The sequence below is a fragment of the Oncorhynchus mykiss genome, chromosome 17 (assembly GCF_057628025.1).
Source record: "Oncorhynchus mykiss isolate SJ-2025 chromosome 17, ASM5762802v1, whole genome shotgun sequence".
In the NCBI taxonomy this organism is placed as follows: domain Eukaryota; kingdom Metazoa; phylum Chordata; class Actinopteri; order Salmoniformes; family Salmonidae; genus Oncorhynchus; species Oncorhynchus mykiss.
Window position 1 is genome coordinate 51,105,463 of NC_143038.1, and position 27,779 is coordinate 51,133,241.

At 43.9% G+C, this 27,779-nt stretch overlaps 1 protein-coding gene across 2 annotated transcripts in view; it reads left to right on the forward strand.

Moving 5' to 3' along the window:
• LOC110494440 (immunoglobulin superfamily member 21) overlaps positions 1-27,779 on the forward strand; it is a 279,170-nt gene that overhangs the window by 186,498 nt on the left and 64,893 nt on the right. For both annotated transcript variants that reach the window (XM_036950494.2, XM_036950495.2), the window contains exon 4: positions 8,174-8,292. In XM_036950494.2, the coding sequence (XP_036806389.1) occupies positions 8,174-8,292 (119 nt within the window). The remainder of the gene's footprint in view (positions 1-8,173; positions 8,293-27,779) is intronic.

The window sequence follows — 27,779 nt, forward strand, 5'->3', positions numbered from 1 at the left end:
CATAGCCGATCATTGAGAGTATCTCTACCGCTCCTGCTGTCTCTAGAGAGTTGAAAACAGCAGGTCTGGGACAGGTAGCACGTCCGGTGAACGGGTCAGGGTTCCATAGCCGCAGGTAGAACAGTTGAAACTGGAGCAGCAGCACGGCCAGGTGGACTGGGGACAGCAAAGAGTCATCAGGCCAGGTAGTCCTGAGGCATGGTCCTAGGGCTCAGGTCCTCCGAGGGAGAGAAAGTGAGAATTAGAAAGAGCATACTTAAATTCACACAGGACACCGGATAAGTCAGGAGAAGTACTCCAGATATAACAAATAGACCCTAGCCCACCGACACATAAACTATTGCAGCATAAATACTGGAGGCTGAGACAGGAGGGATCAGGAGACACTGTGGCCCCATCTGATGATACCCCCAGACAGGGCCAAACAGGAAGGATATAACCCACTTTGCCAAAGCACAGCCCCCACACCACAAGAGGGATATCTTCAACCACCAACTTACCATCCTGAGACAAGGCCGAGTATAGCCCACAAAGATCTCCGCCTCGGCACAACCCAAGGGGGGGACACCAATCCAGACAGGAAGATCACGTCAGTGACTTAACCCACTCAAGTGACGCACCCCTCCCAGGGACGGCATGGAAGAGCACCAGTAAGCCAGTGACTCAGCCCCTGTAAGTTGAATGTGCCTTATACATCTTTGAAAATTCCACAAAATTATGTCATGGCTTTAGAAGCTTCTGTTAGGATAATTGACTTAATTTGAGTCAATTGGAGGTGTGCTTGTGGATGTATTTCAAGGCTTACCTTCAAACTCAGTGCCTCTTTGCTTGACATCATGGGGATATCAAAAGAAATCAGCCAAGACCTCAAAAACAACTTGACAAGACCTCCACAAGTCTGGTTCTTCCTTGGGAGCAATTTCCAAATGCCTGAAGGTACCACGCTTATCTGTACAAACAATAGTACTCAAGTGTAAACACCATGGGACCACACAGCCGTTTTACCGCTCAGGAAGGAGACGCGTTCTGTCTCCTAGAGATGAACGTACTTTGGTGCGAAAAGTGCAAATCAATCCCAGAACAAGAGCAAAGGACCTTGTGAAGATGATGGAGTAAACAGGTACAAAAGTATCTATATCCACAGTAAAATGAGTTCTATATCGACATATCCTGAAAGGCAGCTCAGCAAGGAAGAAGCCACTGCTCCAATACCGCCATAGAAAAGAACACCATCCCAACCGTGAAGTACGGCGGTAGCAGCATCATGTTGTTGGGGTGCTTTGCTGCAGGAGGGACTGGTGCACTTCACAAAATAGATTACATCATGAGGGAGGAAAATTGAGGATATATTGAAGCAACATCTCAAGACATCAGTCAGGAAGTTCACGCATGGTCGCAAATGAGTCTTCCAAAATGGAATCTTGTTTTTGTATTGTTGCTTTTGAGCCCTACAAGGCTGTGTGTTTGTTTGTTTGTTTTTCTTTATTGTTTTTGTTACTGGTTCTCATTCAAATAAATTATGATGAACCCAAATCACGCTGTGCCTTGGTCCACTCCTTATAACAATCGTTACAGAAGATCCCACCACAAACGGACCAAGCAGTGTGGCCAGGAGGAGAAGACATTCTGGTCTTGGGAGGAGATAATGGCAGGAGACGAAAGCCTTCCATGGAAGCAGACGCAGGAGGATCAACGGCGACTCCGAAGTTCACGACCACGACGGAAGCCCGAGAGGTAGCCCCCTAATTTTTGGGTTCGTCGGCAAAGCCGAGGGGCGAATATGAGAGCGAAGAGGAATATTGGGATAGACTGAACGATGAGTATTGTTAGATAGTTGAGGGGAGTGATGAGGTAGAGTGTATGTTTTGGTGTCTGGAGCAAGACAGTCGCTGTGAGGAGCGTGGGACCAGTTTTGCGGAGATACTACATTTTTCTCCAGTGCGCATCCACAGCCCGGTGCGTTCTGTGCCAGCTCCTCGCATTTGCCGAGCGAAAGTGAGCATCCAGCCAGGACGGGTTGTGCCGGCTCAGCGCTCCTGGTCTCCAGTACTCCTCCTTGGTCCAGGATATCCTGCGCCGGCTCTACGCACTGTGTCGCCAGTGCGCCTTCACTGCCCAGTGCATCCTGTGCCAACGCCCCGCACTTGCCGGGCTAAAGTGAGCATCCATCCAGGACGCGTTGTGTCAGCTCTATGCCCCAGACCTCCAGTGCACCTTCACAGCCCAGTATATCCTGCGCCGGCCATATGTATTGTGTCTCCAGTGCGCCTCCACAGTCCAGTAAGTCCTGTGCCTCCTCCCTGCACTCGCCCTGAGGTGCATGTCATCAGCCTGGTGCCACCTGCACCGGTCCCACACATCAGGCCTCCAGTGCGCCTCCACAGTCCAGTACGTCCTGTGCCTCCTCACCGCACTCACCCTGAGGTGCGTGACATCAGCCCAGTGACACCTGTACCAGTCCCACGCATCAGGCCTCCAGCGCGCCTCCACAGTCCAGTACATCCTGTGCCTCCTCCCCGCACACGCCCTGAGGTGCGTGTCATCAGCCCGGTGCCACCTGTACCGGTCCCATGCATCAGGCCTCCAGTGCACCTCCACAGTCCAGAGCTTTCGGCGACAGTTCCTAGTCCAAAGCTTCCGGCAAAAGTTCCCAGTCCAGAGCTTCCGGCTACAGTTCCCAGTCCAGAGCTTCCGGCAACAGTTCCCAGTCCAGAGCTTCCGGCGACAATTCCCAGTCCAGAGCTTCCGGCAACCATTCCCAGTCCAGAGCTTCGTAAGACAGTTCACGGTCCAGAGCTTCCGGCGACGGTCCACAGTCCGGAACCTCCTGAGACGGTCCACAGTCAGGAACCTCCAGAGACGGTCCACAGTCTGGAGCCTCCTGAGACGGTCCACAGTCTGGAGCCTCCTGAGACGGTCCACAGTCCGGAACCTTCTGCGACGCTCCACGGTCTGGAACCTCCAGCTCCATGGCCGGAGCCTTCTCCTGCGCCGATGCCCAGTCTAAGTATGGCGTCCAGTCCAGCTCCAAGGTCAGAGTCTTCTTCTGCATTGCTGCACAGTGTCCAGCCCGGGTCCATGGCTGGATTCACGGGATGAGCGGGTTCTTCGTCCCGCACCTTAGCCGCCTCCGATGCTGGAGGATCCGCGGGATGAGAGGGTTCATCGTCCCGCACCAGAACCGCAACCGACACTAGACACCCCCCCCCCAACCCTCACGTCCTGACCATAGAAAGGTCAGGGCGTGACTGGGGGTGTTCTAGTTTATTATTTCTATGTGCAGTCTAGTTTTTGTATGTCCATGTTGGTCTGGTATGGTTCCCAATCAGAGGCAGCTAGCTGTCTATCGTTGGAACAATACAATAAATGGGTAAAAAAAAAAACGGTAAATACCAGCATACCGTGCATAAGCACTACAAGAAACAATTACAAGGACATGGGGGGAAACAGACAAGACAAAACCAATGGAAAATGAGAAGTGGATTGGTGACATCGACCGCCGAACGCCACCCGAACAAGGAGAGGGACCAACTTCGACGGAAGTCGTGACGTAATTAGATGCTTTTTTCATTAATTAGGCTATTTTCTCTTAAACCATATGGTCTATCTATTAGTAACTAATGGACAATATGGACACAGACATACAAAATGTATACTATATATGAATACATATATTTTTTAAAGTTATTCAAGTATAAATTACCAATGTTACCTCAATTGCGATAGATTACGTGTTAATTACAACATTACAGAACATTCCGGCAATTTTGGTAAATTACCAGCAGCTTTGCAACCCTCCATGTGACTTTCCCATACTACTGAGGGAAAATAAGTTGTTGAAGGTGTTTAAAAATGTATTCCATCAGTGTGAATATTTAATAGGAGTCACAATGTTAGACATACAACCTTTTCCCCATTCCTAAATTTGAAGGGCTGCTGTCCTGCTATCATTCTTCAACAGGCTTCACAGAAAGACTCTCACTCAGGAAAATAAATCAGTGTTGTGAGGCTTCTCTGTGACCATTTGCCACTGTTTCACCTATCTTTCCATGCCTTGCACCATCTTGTCTAAGAGCTGTCTTCTCAGAATCTTCCTCTGTTCTTGTGTGGGTTAGGCTCCAGACAACCATCCAGGCCTATGGATAACAACAATATACAGCATTGTGTGTAAACACAGGCTTGGGACAGACCAGCATACACATAGTGGCCTACAAAGCCACCCCCCTCTCACAGCACAGAGAATCACAGTGTTCACATCAATGGCATTGTGTTTAAAATAGGACTTTCCTCTCCAGAGGAAACACTGGAGACACAGTGTGCCTCTGCCTTACTGCCTTACACACCTTTCTAGTCTCTTCATATCTTTGTCCTCTAGGCTAACAGTCTCTGTTTCTCATATACTTACATCAGACAATCCTCCCCCTAACCAGTCTTAATGCAGGGATACAAGGCTCCTGCACTTAAGGGTAAGAAGAGCACAGCGAAGCAGAAGCCCAGTTCCTGACACCACGTTAGCTGATTTGCTGCAGAGATTGTCTGGCTGAGCTAACAGGGACCACTCTGTGCAGTGTTCTGTCAGGATGACTCTCTCTCTCTCACCTCCCTATCCCTGTAACACAGCACAGCTTCCAGGCATGGACAGCACAGGAAGGGCTGCAAGAAGAAAACACAGAGTTAAACAGAATAGTCATTACTCCCCAGGGAGGATTGATCTCTCGCTCTCACTCTCCCTCTCTCTCTTTTCCTCTCCCTTTCTTTTCTGTTTTGCCGCTCTTCTGAGTGGCCTCATTGCCATTGATCCTATCCTGTGTGTGTGTGTATGTGTGTGTGTGTGTGTGTGTGTGTGTGTGTGTGTGTGTGTGTGTGTGTGTGTGTGTGTGTGTGTGTGTGTGTGTGTGTGTGTGTGTGTGGTTGGGTGGGTGTGTGTGGGTGTGTATGTGGTTGGGTGGGTGTGTGTGGGTGTGTATGTGTGTGGGTGGGTGTACATGGGTGTTTCTATATTGTGAACAGTATGTAGTATGTTGTTTTGACTGTACTGTGAGAGAGAGTCATTTTTTTTGTGCTGAGTCACTTAATGATACTATTTCTAATGACAACAATGTGTGACTAATGACACTACTTTGATTCCCTGAACTTCTACGTTTCAAGGTAAACTACTTCTTATAGTTTCAGGGACAAAAGACACACACACACACACACACACACACACACACACACACACACACACACACACAGACTGTATTGCAGCCCCTCACCTTGGTGTGGTTTAGTGTTAATCAGCTTTTTATTAGTTGCTGATTAATGAGCCATGACAGGGTGGAGGAATTCGGGAAATACTTTTAAAAAAAACACTGTACCCATAATGCAGTACCAGTGGTGTTTGAGAGAGTCAGACAGACAAACCAAGAGACTGACAGACAAAAAGAAAGACAAAAAGAGAGACAAAAGGAACAGAGAGACAGACAAACAGACAGACGGAAAAGAGAGACAGACGGGACAGACGGGACAGACAGACAGACAGACAGACAGACAGACAGACAGACAGACAGACAGACAGACAGACAGACAGACAGACAGACCGACAGACAGACAGGAAAAGAGAGAGAGACAGATGGAAAATAGAGAGACAGACAAACAGATGGAAAAAAGAGAGAGACAGAGAGAGAGATAAAGAACGAGACAGAGAAAGACAAAGAGAAGTGCTTGACTGGAGTCACATGGCAGTTGGTTGGCACAGCTAGTGGAGCCAAGACTCTAAGAGGGATGCAAGGATAATGCCGGTGCCAGGGCTCTCATCAAATCGTCATAATCACAGTTTGTCAAAGTGCCCTCGAAACCAGAATTAGTGGGTGAAACTGCATGCTACTCCAAAAGGAAAAAGCATTTTTTTTGTGGTCCACATTGTTATTTTATCAGGATTAATTTGTGAAACAAATTCCAGTGGAAGGGACATCTGGTCAGGATCCAGAGCACTTTGTGACATCGGCTGATGTAAAAAGGGCTTTATAAATACATTTGATTGATTGATGTGATCTGACATGCTGGAAAAAATGAGTGGCTGAATGAGAGCAATGTGTTTGAGATGCACAGTGGACTCCCATTTTGCCCCCATTCAATATAAATGAGCTTGCTGTCAGTCAATCATTGTGTGACTATCATGTTGGTGAAGTGTTTTGAAGCTGGAGGCCATTGTTGAATTCAGCATTAAAACAGCCATGTCATGTAAGAGATTAGGTATAGGATTAGAAATGCATAGTTTATGGTAGAATGTGACTGCCACTGAGTCTCTATCAGTCAGCATCAGCAACCGTTGACCCATGGGGCCTCTCCATAGTGATTGTGGACGTGTGCTCTATACAGGCTGGGGGTGGGAAGGGTGCACGATGGCCCCACACAGGGTTGACTGTTCTCCAACAGAATTATCTCATTTTACCCCCCACCCACACACACACACACACACACACACACACACACACACACACACACACACACACACACACACCACTGCTGAACTCATCAGATCTACGGTGCTCCGAGTGCCCTGCCGCTGTTCCAACAGAGGTCTCCCTCTGAAACAGCCGGGCGGCAAGGACAATTGTTCCCGTTTTGTGGAAATAAATTACTGGGCCTAAATGCGACTGGTGGTGTCTCACTTTGATTATCGCTGTTGACACATTAGGCGGAAACAGAATACAGATTGAGCTCGCAGGCCTTTCAAAAATGTCAGTTTCCTGGTAATCTGCTGGCTGCCTGAATACTTTGCTGTCCTTCATTTCTCCAAACTAACATGGAGGCGTTGCTCCTGAAAAAAAGAATTACGTTTTGGTCAAATTATTGCTTCCTGAATTTCAACAAGAGAACAAAAATGTTGTATTCTGACATGTCTGTTGTTCACCTCCTTTCGACATCATTCACTAGGGACAAAAGCAGGAACACTATGAAGGACAGTCATGCAATTTGCAAGTGAAATGAATTAACTGAATTCCACTTCAATATTGATTTCCACTTCAAAATGTCCAAACTATTTCCTGTCTGAGAAAATAATGTATTATGAAAAAAAAATCAATGTACACTACCGGTCAAAAGTTTTTCTTTATTTTTACAATTTTCTATATTGGAGAATAATAGTGAAGACTTCAACACTTTGAAATAACACATATGCAATCAAGTAGTAACCAAAAAAGTGTTAAACAAATCAAAATAATATTTTATATTTGAGATTCTTCAAAGTAGCCACCCTTTGCCTTGATGACAGCTTTGCACACTCTTGGCATTCTCTCAATCAGCTTCACCTGGAATGCTTTTCCAACAGTCTTGAAGGAGTTCCCACATATGCCGATTACATGTTGGTTGATTTTCCTTCATTCTACGGTCCCACTCATCCCAAACTGTCTCAATTTGGTTGAGGTCGGGGGATTGTGGAGGCCAGGTCATCTGATGCAGCCTGGAGGTGTGTTGGGTCATTGTCCTGTTGCAAAACAAATGATAGTCCCACTAAGCCCTAACCAGATGGGATGGCTTATCACTGCAGAATGCTGTGGTAGCCATTATGGTTAAGTGTACCTTGAATTCTAAATAAATCATAGACAGTGTCACCAGCAAAGCACCCCCACACCATAACACCTCCCCCTCCATGGTTTACGGTGGGAAATACACATGCGGAGATCATCCGTTCACCCACACCTCGTCTCACAAAGACACAACGGTTGGAATCAAATCTCAGACCAAAGGACAAATTTCCACCTGTCTAATGTCCTTTGCTTGTGTTTCTTGGCCCAAGCAAGTACCTTCTTCTTATTGGTGTCCTTTAGTAGTGGTTTGTTTGCAGCAATTCGACCATGAATTCCTGATTCATGCAGTCTCCTCTGAATAGTTGATGTTGAGATGTGTCTGTTACTTGCGCTATGTGAAGCATTTATTTTGGCTGTAATTTCTGAGGCTGGTAACTATAATTAACTTATTCTCTGCAGCAGAGGTAACTCTGGGTCTTCCATTTCTGTGGCGGTCCTCATGAGAGCCAGTTTCATCGTAGCGCTTGATGATTTTTGCGACTGCACTTGGCTGTTTTAATGCTTTGAATGAGTAGGTGTTCTAAAACTTTTGACCGGTAGTGTAAATGTTTTTATTATTGTGTGTGTTTTTACGTACGTTTTTTTCTGTCATGTCTCTGCAGGCTCCCGGAGGTTCGGATCTCGGACAATGGGCCTTATGAGTGCCACGTGGGCATCTACGACCGAGCAACGAGAGAAAAGGTGGTCTTGGCATCGGGAAATGTCTTTCTCACCGTTATGTGTAAGTAATTTATTCTCTGTAGTCAGCCTGTGACTGTGAATATGCAAAAATGTTTAGCTCTGTTCTACTCTGACGTTCTGCAACAGTAATCAACATGTTCTGTTCTATGGAAATACATTAAAGCAGCAAAAAATGACAAGAAATCTACTTCAGCACTTCTTGTGAGTGAAGGTAGCAGACAGACAGCCATGAGAGTAGTTGGACAGGCTGGAGGAAATGTCAAATAGTTTCAAGTTGACATGCACTACTGATACACACTACGGACAGTTGTACTACAGAACTGAATGCAGTTCTAAAGATGTAGAACTGTCAAGTTTTGACAAAGAAGAAGAATCATCAGGTTTAAGCTAATAATCATAATCATCATCATTACCCTTAGCTCCCCTTCTCTGACTGGTAGTGAACATTTCTCATAGGGTGTGCTCAGCAAGTTTGATGGATGACACTCTGTCTCAGTGTGATAATGAGTGTATGTGTCAGCAGAGGCACTGTTTTTTTTTAGATTGTACTATATCAAACTGTAACACAATTTCACCTACCCCTACTGAACCCCAAGTTCCCTAATAACAGGATACATGACTGCCAAAAAAGAAAGACAAAATAACCTGAACCTTTCCCCTCTCTAATGCTGCCTCTGAGAACACTGTGAAGACCAGGATTTGAACCTGTCCTCCCATCCTCTCTCTGTATAATTACAAACCCATTTCACTGCTATTTTGGAGAATGATGCGTTTCTTCTTCTTCCCATGTTTCTGCCAGTGACCTGAGGAGCTGCTTTTCTCACTCACTCTTTGGCATAATTGTTGGTGTAACTTTCTCTAATGACAGCTGGCTCACTGGCATTTAAAGTCCGGCAGCAAGTCTTCTTATGTACATCCTATCGCTAATTATCAACAGTAATATTTCTCAGACAGAAGACAAAGAAAAACACAAGGACATGGTTAGACCATTAGCATATTTTGTTCGTTTGCCATATTGCCAATGGCTGTTGACATTAAGCTGCAGGTTTACCCAAAGACTACTTCTGGTTCTCATAGCTCCTTTGCTGACCTTCACTTTCCCAGAATGACATAAAACCATTCAATAAACCTGAGATACCGAACCGGATTAACTCTTCACAGACGTAAATGAACAGATCTTTATCAATGGGAGAGGATTCAGCCCAAGTTAACCCCTTAATCGTTTAGGAGTGGTGGTGGTGGAGATATATGAATGATACAGCCAGGAGAAAGTGTGAGGACTATCAGCTGGGTATTAAATCTCCACTGGTGGAGGAGAAGAAGAATGGCCTCTGGCATTGTGGCTAATTGCCGTCTAAACTGAAACAGAATTATTCATAACCTATTAGTGTGCCAAGTTCACTTGGAAGTGAGAAAAAAAGGAGAAGGGAGAAAGAAAGAAAATGAGAGGAAAAAGTTAATTAATAGGAGGCAGTACATGGAGAGTATTTCAATTTCTTAAAGGGCTTCATAAATAAGAATTATCATTTTAATGAATTCCCTGCCAAGAAATGAAATCACTCAGTTTCAGAAGGCCAAACCTCGAACTCTTGGTACCTCTGCCACTATCTTTCACTCTGGGAACATTTGAGATGTCTTTGCTTTCATCCTCAACTGCTTAAATTCACAGTGGTTTGGTGATGCCTCAAGGCATGGGAGACCTCTGCCTTAAGGATTATTAAGGCAATGCTATTATAGCCAATGGTGACAGTTTTCTACTAAAACTACATCTCAAAGATATGCTAAAGAAAATAACATTTGTTTTCTGGTGTCTTTTTTCTCCAATGGAGTCAAAAGTTTCCCTGGCTAGAGAGCGCTGGAGAACACATTTGAGTTCTATATCCTTGACAATCGGAAGCATCCAGTTGTTGGCATTGACAACTACGCTAAAGCAATGTGGAAAAACAATATCCACCAAATAGGGAGTTTTCGGCCCCGCCCGCCCTTCTGGAATCCTCTTTATCAAGGTTAAGGATCCGGATCACATTCAGCTGCTCACACTCCCACTCACTTTACGTTTCTCTCTTGACTCACCTGGTCCTGGAGTGCTGCAGGCACTTCTTGTATTTTAATTTAACCAACCTGGAAGACCATGTGTGTTGAATTTGGTCAATCACTGAACTGATCAATTAGCTCAGTTGGTCAGGTGTGGTGCCTAGTTGGAACAAAATGCTGCAGTACCTGCGGCAGTCCAGGGTTTCCTACCCCTGATGTAGTCCATCTCTACCTCATATTTCTGAACAGCTGAAATAAAACCCTGTGGCAATTTGAACGAACGTTATCAAAAATAATTATTGAAGGCTATACAACCTTCTTTGTCATTTGTAAAGTATAATGGAGTTGCACAAGCAGGACGCGGCCCTTAGACCTCCTGAGCTGGGCAGCGGTCTATGGCAGGGCATTGCAGTGCTAGAGGCGTCACTACAGAGCTTTGTTCGTTCCCAGGCTGTATCACAACCGGCTGTGATCGGGATCAATTGTGTGGCGCACAATTGGCCCAGCGTCATCCAGGTTAGGGGAGGGTTTGGCCGGGGGAGTAGGCCATCATAGTAAATAAGTACTTGTTCGTAACTTGCCTAGTTAAATAAAATTAAAATAAAGACATTGCATTTGCACAAAAACAAACAGTGTTTTGTGTGATGATGTAAGCTAATCTTTATAGTTGCTGCCATATTGTAGGCACTAGCCAGAGTTCCTGAAAAAATGATGTACAGTAACTCCACACTGGAGTTTAGCATTAGGGCAAAAAAACAATGTGTGTTTTAACCACACACAGGCCCTACTAACTTCTTTTTAACTTCTCAATGAACATGCAAGTACCTTACATATAGGCTACCTAGCTGGTCTAGGCAGCCCGAGCATGTATATTGGAAGAGCACCCTTAGTGGAGTCAACAACAACCGGATGTTCCGATTTTCAGAGGAAATGGAAGAAGAGCCTGTGATGCAAAGTCCGCTTTTGGATGTTAACATAGCGCCATCTTACAGTGCCTTACAAAAATATTCATCCCTCTTGGCATTTTCCTATTTTGTTGCATTACAACCTGTAATTTAAATGGATTTTTATTGGGATATCATGTAATGGACATACACAAAATAGTCAAAATTAGTGAAGTGAAAAAAGAAAAGAAAAACACTTTAAATTTTTTTTATTAAAAAACAGAAAGTGGTGCGTTCATATGTATTCACCCTTTTTGCTATGAAGCCCCTAAATAAGATATGGTGCAACCCATTAATTTCAGAAGTCACATAATTAGTTAAATAAAGTGCACCTGTGTGCAATCTAAGTGTCACATGATCTCTCACATGATCTCAGTATATATACACCTGTTCTGAAAGGCCCCAGAGTCTGCAATACCACTCAGCAAGGGGCACCACCAAGCAAGCAGCACCATGAAGACCACGGAGCTCTCCAAACAGGTCAGGGACAAAGTTGTGGAGAAGTACAGATCAGGGTTGGGTTATAAAAAAATATCAGAAACTTTGAACATCTGACGGAGCACCATTAAATCCATTACTAAAAAATTGAAAGAATATGGCACCACAACAAACCGGCGCTCCACCAAAACTCACGGACCAGGCAAGGAGGGCATTAATCAGAGAGGCAAGAAAGAGACCAAAGATAACCCTGAAGGAGCTGCAAACCACCACAGCAGAGATTGGAGTGTCTGTCCAAAGGACCATTTTAAGCTGTACACTCCACAGAGCTGGGCTTTACGGAAGGGTGGCCAGAAAAATACAAAAATTAAATAAGCAAGCACGTTTGGTGTTCGCCAAAAGGCATGTGGGAGACTCTTCAAACATACGACAGAAGGTACTCTGGTCAGATGAGACAAAAATGTTGCTTTTTGGCCATCAAGGAAATGCTATGTCTGGCGCAAACCCAACACCTCATCACTCCGTGAACAACACCCCCACGGTGAAGCATGGTGGTGGCAGCATCATGCCGTGGCTATGTTTTTCATTTGCAGGGACTGGGAAACTGGTCAGACTTGAAGGAATGATGGATGATGCTAAATACAGGGAAATTCTTGAGGGAAACCTGTTTCAGTCTTCCAGAGATTTAAGACTGGGACAGAGGTTCACCTTCCAGCAGGACAATGACCCTAAGCATACTGCTAAAGCAACACTCGCGTGGTTTAAGGGGAAACATTTAAATGTCTTGGGATGGCCTTGTCAAAGTCCAGACCGCAATCCAATTGAGAATCTGTGGTATGACAAAGATTGCTGTACACCAACATAACCCATCCAACTTAAAGGAGCTGGAGCGGTTTTGCCTTGAAGAATGGGCAAAAATCTCATTAGCTAGCTGTGCCAAGCTTATAGAGACATACCCCAAGAGACTTGCAGCTAGCTGTAAATGCTGCAAAAGGTGGCTCTACAAAGTACAGACTTTTTTTGGGGGGGGGGGGGGGTGAATAATTATGTACGCTCAAGTTCTGTTTTTTTGTCTTATTTGTTGTTTGTTTCACAATAAAACATATTTTGCATCTTCAAAGTGGTAGGTATGTTGTGTAAATCAGATGATACAAACCCCCCCAAAATACATTTTAATTCCAAGTTATAAGGCAACAAATCAAAATCAAATGTATTTATATAACCCTTCTTACATCAGCTGATATATCAAAGAGATGTACAGAAACCCAGCCTAAAATCCCAAACAGCAAGCAATGCAGGTGTAGAAGCACGGTGGTTTGGAAAAACCAGAAAGGCCAAAACCTAGGAAGAAACCTAGAGAGGAATCGGGCTATGAGGGGTGGCCAGTCCTCTTCTGGCTGTGCCGGGTGGAGATTATAACAGAACATGGCCAAGATGTTCAAATGTTCATAAATGACCAGCATGGTCAAATAATAATAATCACAGTAGTTGTCGAGGGTTCAGCAAGTCAGCACCTCAGGAGTAAATGTCAGTTGGCTTTTCATAGCCGATCATTGAGAGTATCTCTACCACTCCTGCTGTCTCTAGAGAGTTGAAAACAGCAGGTCTGGGACAGGTAGCACGTCCGGTGAACAGGTCAGGGTTCCATAGCCGCAGGCAGAACAGTTGAAACTGGAGCAGCAGCACGGCCAGGTGGACTGGAGACAGCAAGGAGTCATCAGGCCAGGTAGTCCTGAGGCATGGTCCTACGGCTCAGGTCCTCCGAGAGAGAGAGAGAAAGAAAGAAAGAGAGAATTAGAGAGAGCATTCTTAAATTCACACAGGACACCTGATAAGACAGGAGAAATACTCCAGATATAACAGACTGACCCTAGCCCTCCGACACATTAACTATTGCAGCATAAATACTGGAGGCTGAGACAGGAGGGGTCAGGACACACTGTGGCCCCATCCGATGATACCCCCGGATAGGGCCAAACAGGCAGGATATAACCCCAGCCACAAAATAGGAAAAATGCCAAGGGGGGTGAATACTTTTGCAAGCCACTATAATTCCTCCTCCATATTTACTGGATTGGTTGAACAGTGCAGAAGAGAACCTCTCCCCCCATTTTTTTAATTCTCGTCATGACCAGAATGTGGAGGATCTTGTTTCAGGGGTTGCTTTTACACCTGCTACATTAGGTTACCTGAGCGGTAAGCATAATCTGACAACAGACGAGTTCATTTAGCATCGCCCGTGCCGGTGCTCTATTATTCCTTATGTCGTTTTCAACTACTGCTTTAGACTGCCTACTATTTGTGATGAGAATCTTCAACAAATGTGGCAAAAAATATTGTCACCCTTGCACTTTTTTCACATAATGCACCATTTATTCTAAACAACTGTAGAAATTAATACAGTTGAAGTCATAACTTTACATACACTTAGGTTGGAGTCAATAAAACTTGTTTTCAACCACTCCACAAATTTCTTGTTAACAAACTATAGTTTTGGCCAGTCGGTTAGGACATCTACTTTGTGCATGAAACAAGTAATTTTTCCAACAATTGTTTACAGACAGATTATTTAATTTATAACTAGATGTGTCACAATTCCAGTGGGTCAGAAGGTTACATCCACTAAGTTGACTGTGCCTTTTAACAGCATGGAAAATTCCAGATAATTATGTCACAGCTTTAGGAGCTTCTGATAGGCTAATTGACATCTTTTGAGTAATTTGGAGGTGTACCTGTGGATGTATTTCAAGGCGTACATTCAAACTCAGTGCATCTTTCCTTGACATCATGGAAAAATGAAAAGAAATCAGCCAAGACCTCAGAAAAGAAATTGTAGACCTCGACAAGTCTGGTTCATCCTTGGGAGCAATTTCCAATCATCTGAAGGTACCACATTCATCTGTATAAACAATAGTATGCAAGTATAAACACTATGGGACAACGCAGCTGTCATACCGCTCAGGAAGGAGACGCGTTCTGTCTCCTAGAGATGAACGTACTTTGGTGCGAAAAGTGCAAATCAATCCCAGAACAACAGCAAATGACCTTGTGAAGAATCTGGAGGAAACAGGTACAAAAGTATCTATATCCACAGTAAAACATGTCCTATATTGACATATCGTGAAAGGCCGCTCAGCAATGAAGAAGCCACTGCTCCAATACCGCCATAAAAAAGCCAGACTACGGTTTGCAACTGCACATGGGGACAAAATTCGTACATGGTCTGATGAAACAAAATTTGAACTGTTTGGCCATCGTTATGTTTGGAGGAAAAAGGGGGAGGCTTGCAAGCTGAAGAACACCATCACAAACGTGAGCATGATGGTGGCAGCATCATGTTGTGGGGGTGCTTTGCTGCAGGAGGGACTGGTGCACTTCACAAAATAGATGGCATCATGAGGCAGGACAATTACGTGGATATATTGAAGCAACATCTCAAGACATCAGTCAGGAAGTTAAACCTTTGTTGCAAATGGGTCTTCCAAATGGACAATGACCTAAAGCATACTTCCAAAGTTGTGGCAAAATGGCTTAAGGACAACAAAGTCGCCTCCCGGGTGGCGCAGTGGTTAAGGGCGCTGTATTGCAGCGCCAGCTGTGCCATCAGAGACTCTGGGTTCGCGCCCAGGCTCTGTCGCAACCGGCCACGACCGGGAGGTCCATGGGGCGACGCACAATTGGCCTAGCGTCGTCCGGGTTAGGGAGGGCTTGGTCGGTAGGGATGTCCTTGTCTCATCGCGCACCAGCGACTCCTGTGGCGGGCCGGGCGCTAGCCAAGGTTACCAGGTGCACGGTGTTTCCTCCGACACATTGGTGCGGCTGGCTTCCGGGTTGGATGCGCGCTGTGTTAAGAAGCAGTGCGGCTAGGTTGGGTTGTGTATCGGAGGACGCATGACTTTCAACCTTTGTCTCTCCCGAGCCCGTACGGGAGTTGTAGCGATGAGACAAGATAGAAGCTACTACAACAATTGGATACCACGAAATTGGGGAGAAAAAGGGGTAAAAAAAAAATACAAATAAAAATAAAAAGGACAACAAAGTCAAGATCTTGGAGTTACCATCACAAACCCTGACCTCAACCCTATAAAAAATGTATGGGCAGAACTGAAAAAAGTGTGCGAGCCTACAAACCTGACTCAGTTAAACCAGGAGAAATGGGCCAAAATTCACCCAATTTATTGTGGGAAGCTTGTGGAAGGCTACCCAAAACGTTTGACCAAAGTTGAACCATTTAAGGTAATGCTACCAAATGCTAATTGAGTGTATGTAGACTTCAGACCCACTGGGAAGGTGATGAAAGAAAAAAAAGCTGAAATAAAGCATTCTCTCAACTATTATTCTGACATTTAACATTCTTAAAATAATGGCCTAAAACATATAATTTTTACTAGGATTAAATGTCAGGAATTGTGAAAAACTGAGTTTAAGTGTATTTGGCTAAGGTGTATGTAATCTTCTGACTTCAACTGTATATATTTTGGTATTCTCAGTATCTCCCTAGGAGAGGTGTGGAGTCAGGCGCAGGAGAGCAAGAATTTCAAGAAGGGTGTTTTATTTACTGGTCCACCAACAAAACAGGTACAGGACCACAAAAGCAGCCACTAGAAACCTAAGCTAGACACAGGTGAACACAAGACAGACAAAACCAAACAAAAAAGAAAAGGGATCCGTGGCAGCTAGTAGGCCGGCGATGACGACCGCCTGTGCGTCGCCCGAACAGGGAGAGGAGCCACCTTCGGTGGAAGTCGTGACAGGTATCCATATATGTATGTCTTTGGTTTGCAGTTGAACAAAACAAAAATAATCTGAATAATTTACTGAATGTTAGCTTATTCCACAAATAAATATTAATGGGAAATATTAATGGCACCTTCTAAAATAAATAATTTGATTTCAGGCAGGTGATTTTCGTTTACTTTGGAGCTGAACTCACCTGTGGTGATCTGAAGATGTCTGCATTTTAAAAATCACAAATTCAACCAGTTTGAATAGAGAAAAGGAATCATTCTCCTGTTTTGTGTCACTGTGTGTACCGCAATGGGCATGGAAAGCAAAAGAAAACCAGAGAAAATCTGAGGAGGTCAGACACAAGATTGTAGCCAAGCATGGCCAATCTCAAGTCTATCACCAGAGACCTTGATGTTCCTGTTTCCACCATACGTAATGTTATCAAAGAGTTTAAGGCCCATGCCACTGTAGCCAACCTCACTGGACATGGCCGCAAGAGAAAACTTGATGGAAAATCGCATCAAAGTATTTTTTTGAATGGTGGAGAATGCACCTCGATCAACTGCCACACAGATTCAAGCTGACCTTCAGACACAATGTATGACAATTTCAACTCGAACCATCCGTCGCCAACTCAATGAAAGGGGGTTATATGGTAGGAGACCACCACTGCTGAGAGAGAGACAGAAAGATTGACTGCAATTTGGCAAAACACACCTGAACATGCTAAAATCCTTCTGGGAGTATGTCCTGTGGACAGATGAGACCAAATGATGGCTTTTTGGTAAAGCACACCATCTCTACATTTATAGAAAACAAAATGAAACCTTCAATGAAAAGAACACCTTCCCTACAGTCAAACATGGAGGAGGTTCAGTGATGTTTTGGGGTTGCTTTGCTGCCTCTGGCACTGGGTGCCTTGAACGTGTGCATGTCATCATGAAATCAGGAGAATCCCAAGGCAATTTGGAGCACAATGTCGGACCCAGTGTCAGAAAGCTGGGTCTCAGTCGAAGGTCATAGATCTTTCAGTAAGACAATGAGCCCAAACACACTTCAAAAAGCTACCAGGAATGGTTCAAGACAAAATGCTGGACTGTTCTGAAGTGGCCAGCAATGAGTCCAGATCTACTGTAAATCCCATTGAAAACTTGTGGAGAGATCTGAAAACAGCAGTTTGGAGAAGGCACCCTTCAAATATGGGAGAACTGGAACAGTTTGCACAAGAGAAGTGGGCCAAACTGCTAGTACAGAGGAAAAAGGCTGTGCTGTCAAATATTGAGTCAAGGTTGTCTATAATTTTGTCAATGCCATTTCTGTTTATTTGCTGGTTTAAAAACAAATGTTCTGTAATATTAACAGTGAAATAAAGAATTGTGGAGACCAAATACTTTCGGGGAAAATTGTGTGTTTCTTTAAAAAAGGGCAAGGATGTCAATATTTTTGAACACAACTGTAGATAAGATTCCATATCGTAGTGAGAGTTGCTGAAAAAATAACTAGTCAATGTTTGCAATGATAATGAGAAAAATTGCTATTTGGACTGCCGTTCCAATGTGTTGCTTGTGTTTGAAATGCTTGCATAAATACACTGTTATCAAATCATATTTATTTGGTCACATACACATGGTTATCAGATGCTAATGCGAGTGTAGCTTGTGCTTCTAGTTTCGACAGTGCAGTAATATATCTAACAATATCTAACAGGTAATCTTACAATTCCCCAACAACTACATACTACATAATATATACACATCTAAAGGGGTGAATGAGAATATGTCAAATCAAATCAAAGTTTATTTGTCACCTGCGCCAAGTACAACAGGTGTAGATCTTACAGTGAAATGCTTACTTACAGGCTTTAACCAATAGTGCAAAAAAAGGTATTAGGTGAACAATAGGTAAGTAAAGAAATAAAAACAACAGTAAAAAAAATTTGAAAATCAGTAGCGAGGCTATATACAGTAGCGAGGCTATAGAAGTAGCGAGGCCACATAAAGACACCGGTTAGTCAGGCTGATTGAGGTAGTATGTACATGTAGATATGGTTAATGTGACTATGCATATATGATGACTGTTGAGAAGTCTTTTGTCCTAGACTTGGCACTCCGGTACCGCTTGCCATGTGGTAGTAGAGAGAACAGTCTATGACTGGGTTGGCTGGGGTCTTTGACAATTTTTAGGGCCTTCCTGGATGGTAGGCAGCTTAGCCCCAGTGATGTACTGGTACGTACAAACTACCCTCTGTAGTGTCTTGCGGTCGTAGGCCGAGTAATTGAATTGCCGTACCAGGCAGTGATGCAACGAGTTAGGATGTTCATGATGTTGCAGCTGTAGAACATTTTAAGGATCTCAGGACCCATGGCAAATCTTTTTAGTTTCCTGAGGGGGAATAGGCTTTGTCGTGCCCTCTTCACGATTGTCTTGATGTGTTTGGACCATTCTAGTTTGTTGGTGATGTGGACACCAAGGAACTGGAATTGATGAGAATGGGGTCGTGCTCGGTCCTCCTTTTCCTGTAGTCCACAATCATCTCCTTCGTCTTGGTTACGTTGACGGATAGGTTGTTATACTGGCACCATCCGGCCAGGTCTCTGACCTCCTCCCTATAGGTTGTCTCATCGTTGTCGGTGATCAGGCCTACCACTGTTGTGTCGTCTGCAAACTTAATGATGGTGTTGGAGTCGTGCCTGGCCATACAGTCATGGGTGAACAGGGAGTACAGGAGGGGACTGAGCACGCACCCCTGGGGGGCTCCAGTGTTGAGAATCAGCATGGCAGATGTGTTGCTACCTACCCTCACCACCTGGGGGCAACCCGTCAGGAAGTCCGGGATCCAGTTGCAGAGAGAGTTGTTTAGTCCCAGGATCCTTAGCTTAGTGATGAGCATTGAGGGCACTATGGTGTTGAACGCTGAGCTGTAGTCAATGAATAGCATTCTCACATTAGTGTTCCTTTTGTCCAGGTGGGAAAGGGCAGTGTGGAGTGCAATAGAGATTGCATCATCTGTGGATCTGTTTGGGTGGAATGCAAATTGGAGTGGGTCTAGGGTTTCTGAGATAATGGTGTTGTTGTGAGCCATTACCAGCCTTTCAAAGCACTTCATGACTACTGATGTGAGTGCTACGGGTTGGTAGTCATTTAGGCAGGTTACCTTAGTGTTCTTGGGCACAGGTACTATGGTGTTCTACATGTTGGTATTACAGACTCAATCAGGGACATGTTGAAAATGTCAGTGAAGACACGTGCCAGTTGGTCAGCACATGCCCGGAGCACACGTCCTGGTAAGCCTTCTGGCCCCGCAGCCTTGTGTATGTTGACCTGTTTAAAGGTCTTACTCACGCCAGATACGGAGAGCGTGATCACACAGTCACCCGGAACAGCTGATGCTCTCATGCATGCCTCAGTGTTGCTTGCCTCAAAGCGAGCATAGAAGTGATTTAGCTCGTCTGGTAAGCTCGTGTCACTAGGCAGCTCACGGCTGTGCTTCCCTTTGTAGTCTGTAATAGTTTGCAAGCCCTGCCACTTAAGTTGAGCTTCGGAGCCGGTGTAGTATGATTCAACTTAGCCCTGTATTGACGCTTTGCCTGTTTGATGGTGAGTCGCAGGGCATAGCAGGATTTCTTGTAAGCTTCCGAGTTAGAGTCCCGCACCTTGAAAGCGGCAGCTCTGCCCTTTAGCTCAGTGCGAATGTTGCCTGTTCTCCATGGCTTCTGGTTGGGGTATGTACGTACAGTCACTGTGGGGACAACGTCCTCAATGCACTTATTGATAAAGCCAGTGACTGATGTGGTGTACTCCTCAATGCCATCCGAAGAATCCCGGAACATGTTCCAGTCTGTGATAGCAAATCAGTCCTGTAGTTTAGCATCTGCTTCATCTGACCAATAGACTGAGTCACTGGTGCTTCCTGTTTTAATTTTTGCTTGTAAGCAGGAATCAGGAGGATAGAGTTGTGGTCGGATTTACCAAATGGAGGGTGAGAGAGAGCTTTGTACGCGTCTCTGTGTGTGGAGTACAGGTGATCTAGAATTTGTTTCCCTCTGGTTGCACATTTAACATGTTGATAAAAATTTGGTAGAACTGATTTAAGTTTCCCTGCATTAAAGTCTCCTCCACTAGGAGCGCCACCTCTGTGTGAGTGGTTTCTTGTTTGCTTATTTCCTTACACAGCTGACTGAGTGCAGTCTTAGTGCCAGTATCTATCTGTCTATGATTCTAAATAAATAGCTATGAAAAGTATAGCTGAAAACTCTCTAGGCAAGTAGTGTGGCCTTCAATTGATCACAATATACTCTACTTCAGGCGATCACAATCTAGAGACTTCCTCAGATTCCGTGCACCAGCTGTTGTTAACAAATATGCACAGACCGCCCCCCCTTATATGGATCCATATATTTATATGTACATATAAATATATGGATTAGTGATGGCCGAGCGGCATAGGCAATGTGCAATAGATGGTATAAAATACAGTATATGCATATGATATGAGTAATGTAAGATATGTAAACATTATTAAAGTGGCATTGTTTAAAGTGACTAGTGATCCATTTATTAAAATGGCCAGTGATTGGGTCTCAATGTAGCAGCAGCCTATTTGAGTTAGTGATTGCTGTCTAGCAGTCTGATGGCCTTGAGATAGAAGCTGTTTTTCAGTCTCTCGTTCCCAGCTTTGATGCACCTGTACTGACCTCGCCTTCTGGATGATAGCGGTGTGAACAGGCAGTGGCTCGGGCGGTTGTAGTCCTTGATGATATTTTTGGCCTTCCTGTGACATCGGGTACGTAACGTCGGTGTCCGTGATGTGGCTGGTTTTCTTTTTGTAGTCCGTGATTTCCTGTAGACCCTGTCACATATGTCCCGTGTCTGAGCCGTTTGAATTGCAACTCCACCTTTTCCCTGTACCGACATTTTGATTGTTTGATTGCCTTGTGGAGGGAATAACTACACTGTTTATATTAACCCATACTCCCAGATCTTTTTCCATGGTTAAATGCGGTTGTTCGCGCTTTCAGTATTGTGCGAATGCCGCCATCCATCCATGGTTGCTGGTTAAGGTAGGTTTTAATAGTGACAGTGGGTACAACATCTCCAATGCACCTCTTTATCAACTCACTCACCGAGTCAGCGTATGTCGTTGTTGTTCTCCGAGGCTGACCGGAACATATTCCAGTCTGCGTGACCAAAACAATCTTGAAGCGTGGCTTCCGATTGGTCAGACCAGTGTTGAATGGTTCTCGTTGCTGGTACATCCTGTTTGAGTTTCTGCCTATAAGATGGGAATAGCAGGATGGCGTCGTGGTCGGATTTTCCCGAAGGGAGGGTGATGGAAGGCTTTGTATGCATCGCGGAAGTTAGAGTAGCAGTAGTCGAGTGTATTACCCCTGTGTGTAGTGCAATCAATATGCTGATAGAATTTAGGTAACCTTATTCTCAAATTTGCTTTGTTAAAAATCCCCAGATACAATAAATGCATCCTCAGGATATATGGTTTCCAGTTAACTTCTTGCGTCGAGCAATCCCGTATCCGGGAGCGTAATCATAGCCTCAAGCTCATTACCATAACGCAACGTTAACTATTCATGAAAATCGCAAATGAAATGAAATAAATATATTCACTCACAAACTTAGCCTTTTGTTAACAACACTGTCATCTCAGATTTTCAAAATATGCTTTTCAACCATAGCTACACAAGCATTTGTGTAAGAGTATTGATAGCTAGCATAGCATTAAGCCTAGCATTCAGCAGGCAACATTTTCACAAAAACAAGAAAAGCATTCAAATAAAATCATTTACCTTTGAAGAACTTCAGATGTTTTCAATGAGGAGACACTCAGTTAGATAGCAAATGTTCATGTTTTCCAAAAATATTATTTGTGTAGGAGAAATCTCTCCGTTTTGTTCATCACGTTTGGTTAAGAAAAACCCCCGAAAATTCAGTCATTACAACGCCAAACTTTTTTCCACATTAACTCCATAATATCGACAGAAACATGGCAAACTTTGTTTAGAATCAATCCTCAAGGGGTTTTTCACATATCTATTCGATGATAAATCATTTGTGGCAGTTGGGTTTCTCCTTGGAAGCAAACGGAAAAATACACGCAGCTGGAGATTACGCAATAATTGTGACGGAGGACACCAAGCGAGCACCTGGTAGATGTACTGTAAAATGGTCAATCTTCCAATGATATGCCTACAAATACGTCACAATGCTGCAGACAACTTGGGGAAATGACAGAAAGTGTAAGCTCATTCCTGTTCCATTCACAGCCATATAAGGAGACATTGGAACACAGCGCCTTCAAAATCTGGGGCACTTCCTGTTTGAAATTTCATCTTGGTTTCACCTGTGGCATCAGTTCTGTGGCACTCACAGACAATATCTTTGCAGTTTTGGAAACGTCAGAGTGTTTTCTTTCCAAAGCTGTCACGTATATGCATAGTTGAGTATCTTTTCGTGACAAAATATTTTGTTTAAAACGGGAACGTTTTTCATCCAAAAATTAAAAGAGCGCCCCCTATATCGAAGAAGTTAACATAGTCCAGTGAAGTTCCTTGATGGCCGTCTTGGTGTCTTCTTGAGGGGGAATGTTCACAGCTGTGACTATAACTGACGAGAATTCTCATTGTAGGTAAAATGGCCGGCATTTGATTGTAAGGAATTCAAGGTCGGGTGAGCAGAAGGACTTGAGTTTCTGTATGTTGTTATGATTTCACCATGAGTCATTAATCATGAAGCATACACCCCCACCCTTCCTGTTCCCGGAGAGGTGTTTATCTCTGTCGGTGCGATGCATGGAGAAGCCCGGTGGCTGAACCGATTCCGACAACATATCTAGAGAGAGACATGTTTCCGTGAAACAGAGAATGTTACTGTCTCTGATGTCTCTCTGGAAGGCAACCCTTGCATGAATTTCATCTGCCTTGATGTCAAGAGACTGTAGATTGGCGAGTAGTATACTCAGGAGTGGTGGGCGATGTGTACGTCTTCGGAGCCTGACCAGGAGGCCGCACCATCTGCCCCTTCTGCGGTGCCTTTGTCTTGGGTCAGCTACTGGGATTAGATCTATTGTCCTGGGTGGTGGTCCAAACAGAGGATCCGCTTCAGGAAAGGCGTATTCCTGGTCGTAATGTTGGTAAATTGACGTTGCTCCTATATCCAATAGTTCTTCCCGGCTGTATGTAATTAGACTTAAGATTTCCTGGGGTAACAATGTAAGAAATAATACATAAAAAAAACAAAATACTGCATAGTTTCCTAAGAACTCGAAGTGAGGCGACCATCTCTGTAATAATGAAAATATGTAATTCATTGTTATTTTTATATGTTAATAACCATTTTATAAAAGCATGCAAGTCAGTGCTATATAATGAATACAGTCACAGGTAAATGGGTTGATTGGCCTCTGCATCGCGTTGGGCCGAACAACACCATTTACCTGTGACTGTATTCATTATATATTATATAGCACAGCGTCTTGTGCCTTATTGCTTAGTCATGCCAGTTATTCTTGGCTATATGCTCTGATCTCGCCAAACTCATTAGAGGGTCATAATGCATCATATTCATTGCTACAGCTTCTGCCTCTTTGTCCACTTTACTGGTTGGCTGGTGATCTGTCACATATTGGGCATAAAGTTTTGATTCAGTACATGTGTTTCTCACATCTATTTCTCTACTGAGTCCATAGTTCCTGTGCCAATGTAGCCTACCTGCTATCAGGGACATTTTAACACCAATGCAAGTGACCTTGAAACAACTCTGTTCTAGTTGAACTCACTTGAGCAAATCATGAGTCCAAGAGCTGGGGTTTGAAATGGAAATACGAGAACCCTTGGGCACTGTAGATATTTAGCTGTGAGACCTCTGCCAATTCATTTTGAATTAATCTCTATTGTCCAGCTTTTAATAACTAATTAATTATGAGGTAGAGAAGTCATTTAGTATACATATGATACGAAAAGGTCATTTTGGATGTGAGAAGTACAGAAATACAGTGATCGGGTTGGTTTTGATGTATTCACTGCACCCGAGGTGCAGTTTACTGACTGCTAACCACAAAAGATTATGGAATTTCTCTTTACTAGAGTTCCAGTGATATATCTATCTCCTGTACATCACATGCAAAGGTCATAATTCCAGACATTGAAATTCCAGACAAAATGAAAAAATCAATAGCTCTTTTCCCAATTGTAGAAATAGAGTCATCATTTATTATTACCTAAAGTGATTCCTCTGTGACATTTGAAATAATTAGGAGTACTAATTTGTATTTTAGAGATCAGACTGACCTTGGCAGAGAAACCTTGAGAGCCATATTAAGACAACAGTCTGTTGTTCTATTGCCCTCCAGTGTTTCAAGTGTTGGCTATAAAACCTATCAGCTGACTGAATGTCAGGCTTAGATTCACCTTCCTGATAAAGAGCATCTTGGGCGGCATGCGACGCATTTAAACGCCATGTCACGTAATCCCAGAAATCCTTTGTTATAACCTTTGCATGGCGCAAAGATGTAATTTAGAGGATACCCTTCATGAGGCAGCAGGGCTGGTATTTATATACCCAAGAACACTGAGATGAGCTCTAAGGTGTATAGGGACTAATTACTCTCTCATCCCATAAAACTGGGATTTGCTTCAATAATGGATGCCCAACTTTAATTAAGCGCTGTGTATATTTAGCTGCTCGTTTATAAACGGCTGGGATTAATGACGTACCAGCCATGCCCAAACACAGCAACGCCTGCAGACACAGCAATGAGGGTTAGCAGTCGGAATTTGGTGATAGGGCGGTGACGGGTTTTGATGGATGGCTATGGGGCGGCTGTTCCCCTTGTGCCCTGTACTTGTTACGAGAGGGTAGAGCACCCCTAGCCTATGCCTGACGTAGGGAAGAACTGGAACACAATGGGCTAATCATCATCAGCTCCTGACAAGGACGCCGTTTACGCCAGATTCATCACATGCATTAGGAAGTGCGTGAATTACTGTGCCTAAGGTCACCAGCACACAGAGTGTCCTTGATGTGATTATCCATTACTCTCTCTCTGAACTGTCCTCTTCCCCTCTATAATACAATCTCAACCCATTTAACTAATCCGGTACCAACGTTCCTCAGGTCTGTGTTTCGTCTGTATCATATTTTAATGAGAGTCACACAAATGCCCCTCTGCGTGGCATATGGTTTGGCTGTTTATGCCCCGGTCTTTGTTTTTGCTTCAGTTTAAGAAAGACATAGTACCCAGTCTCCACCAAGATAATTTTGTTCTGACATAAATAGTTCCTTCTGATCAAGTGACCACACCCACCAGTCACTGTGCTCTGATAGGGAGCAACTTATAGCAAGGCACCATTATAATAGGTTGGTTTGGAGCGCTCATTGTAAAAATAGACTGAAAAGTATTAAAAAATGTATTGAATTATTTAATGTCTGTGTCTCTCTGAGCTAAAACCTAGGGTGATAATATAGGGGAAAATAAACAACCCATTGACTTCCTCTAGGTTTTCCTCTCCAAAATTGAACTGGCAGTATGCACATCAGTTAGGAAAAAATATATACTTTTTGCCTTCTTTTTTTAAAGGATTTTAGCTTTCTGAAGTTTTAAGACATAAAAACATGTCTGGTTTATGTTGATGTGAAGCCTTAAACATTTTCTGTGAAGTGCTGTATGATTCATGCAATTATGAAGCAGCGTTTTGAACCTTTATCTGAAAAAGTGTGGGCTGCTGTGTTTTTTTTGCCAATGAATTCCAAATGGGACAAATAGTAATTACCCTAAAGAAAATCAGAAATACTGTTTGTGTTGTCATGGAGCACTTCTATACATACACACATTTATATTTGTACAAGTGCCGTTTTGACATCAAGCAGAACCCAAGGCAACATTTTGTCAGATTGCTACCAACTCACTCACTGACTCGCCCCTATTGCGCCAATGTAGGATAGCAACAAAGGAAGTCTTTGGCCGTCTTCTCCAATGGGCCTCAGCTGTTGGGATGTTCTGTCATCAGACAGCATTCACACTATGGGTTGACAGAGATTACACTAGATCTTGACCTCTGTCAAGGTTTTTACTTGACTTCAAAACTAGCCTTCAGCTTTTTTAAAGGGTACACTTATGTTTTGCTAATCCTGGTTATATGTTCTTGCAGTTTTTACTTCCTTGTTAAGATAAATTGTACATAGACTCAAGGTGCTCCTCAGGTCGTACTTTCTCTGTTGATGATTTGCAGAATTGTTTGTAAAAATGGCCAGTTCATGTCCTTTCCAAGTCCCAAGGTTTTCTTAATGGAATAAGGTCAACAATCATCATCATTTTATTATCCAATTAGCAGGACTTAGCTTAATATGCGACCAGTCAGTCTAATAGTTTCCATTCTGATGACCAACCTGTTTTTCCCTCCTGCTTATTCTACCTCCTTAGAAGAAATTGCTTTTCTTTCTGATGTTTATTGATGTTTACCACATGCTACACGGCTCAGTGTTACTCATTTACACTGGTTAGAACACTCCCAGGAGCAACAATCAGGTCTTTTCAGCTCCTTCTGTTCCTGAAACCAGCTAGTTTATTGCTGGTTAATGGTTGATAACTTGTTTTTTTATGCCGATTATAAACTCAGCAAAAAAAGAAACGTCCTCTCACTGTCAACTGCGTTTTTTTTCAGCAAACTTAACATGTGAAAATAGTTGTATGTACGTAAAAAGATTAAACAACTGAGACATAAACTGAACAAGTTCCACAGACATGTGACTAACAGAAATTGAATAATGTGTCCCTGAACAAAGGGGGGGGGGGTCAAAAGTAACAGTAACAGTGTGGCCATTTAAGTACTGCAGTGCATCTCCTCCTCATGGACTGCACCAGATTTGCCAGTTCTTGCTGTGAGATGTTACCCCACTCTTCCACCAAGGCACCTGCAACTTCCCGGACATTTCTGGGGGGAATGGCCCTAGCCCTCACCCTCCGATCCAACAGGTCCCAGATGTGTTCAAAGGAATTGAGATCTGGGCTCTTCGCTGGCCATGGCCGAACACTGACATTCCTGTCTTGCAGGAAATCACACACAGAACGAGCAGTATTGCTGGTGGCATTGTCATGCTGGAGGGTAATGTCAGGATGAGCCTGCAGAAAGGGTACCACATGAGGGAGGAGGATGTCTTCCCTGTAATGCACATGATTGAGATTGCCTGCAATGACAACATGCTCAGTCCGATTATGCTGTGACACACCGCCCCAGACCATGACGGACCCTCCACCTCCAAATCTATCCCGCTCCAGAGTACAGGCCTCGGTGTAACGCTCATTCCTTCGATGATAAACGTGAATCCGACCATCACCCCTGGTAAGACAAAACCGCGACTCGTCAGTTAAGAG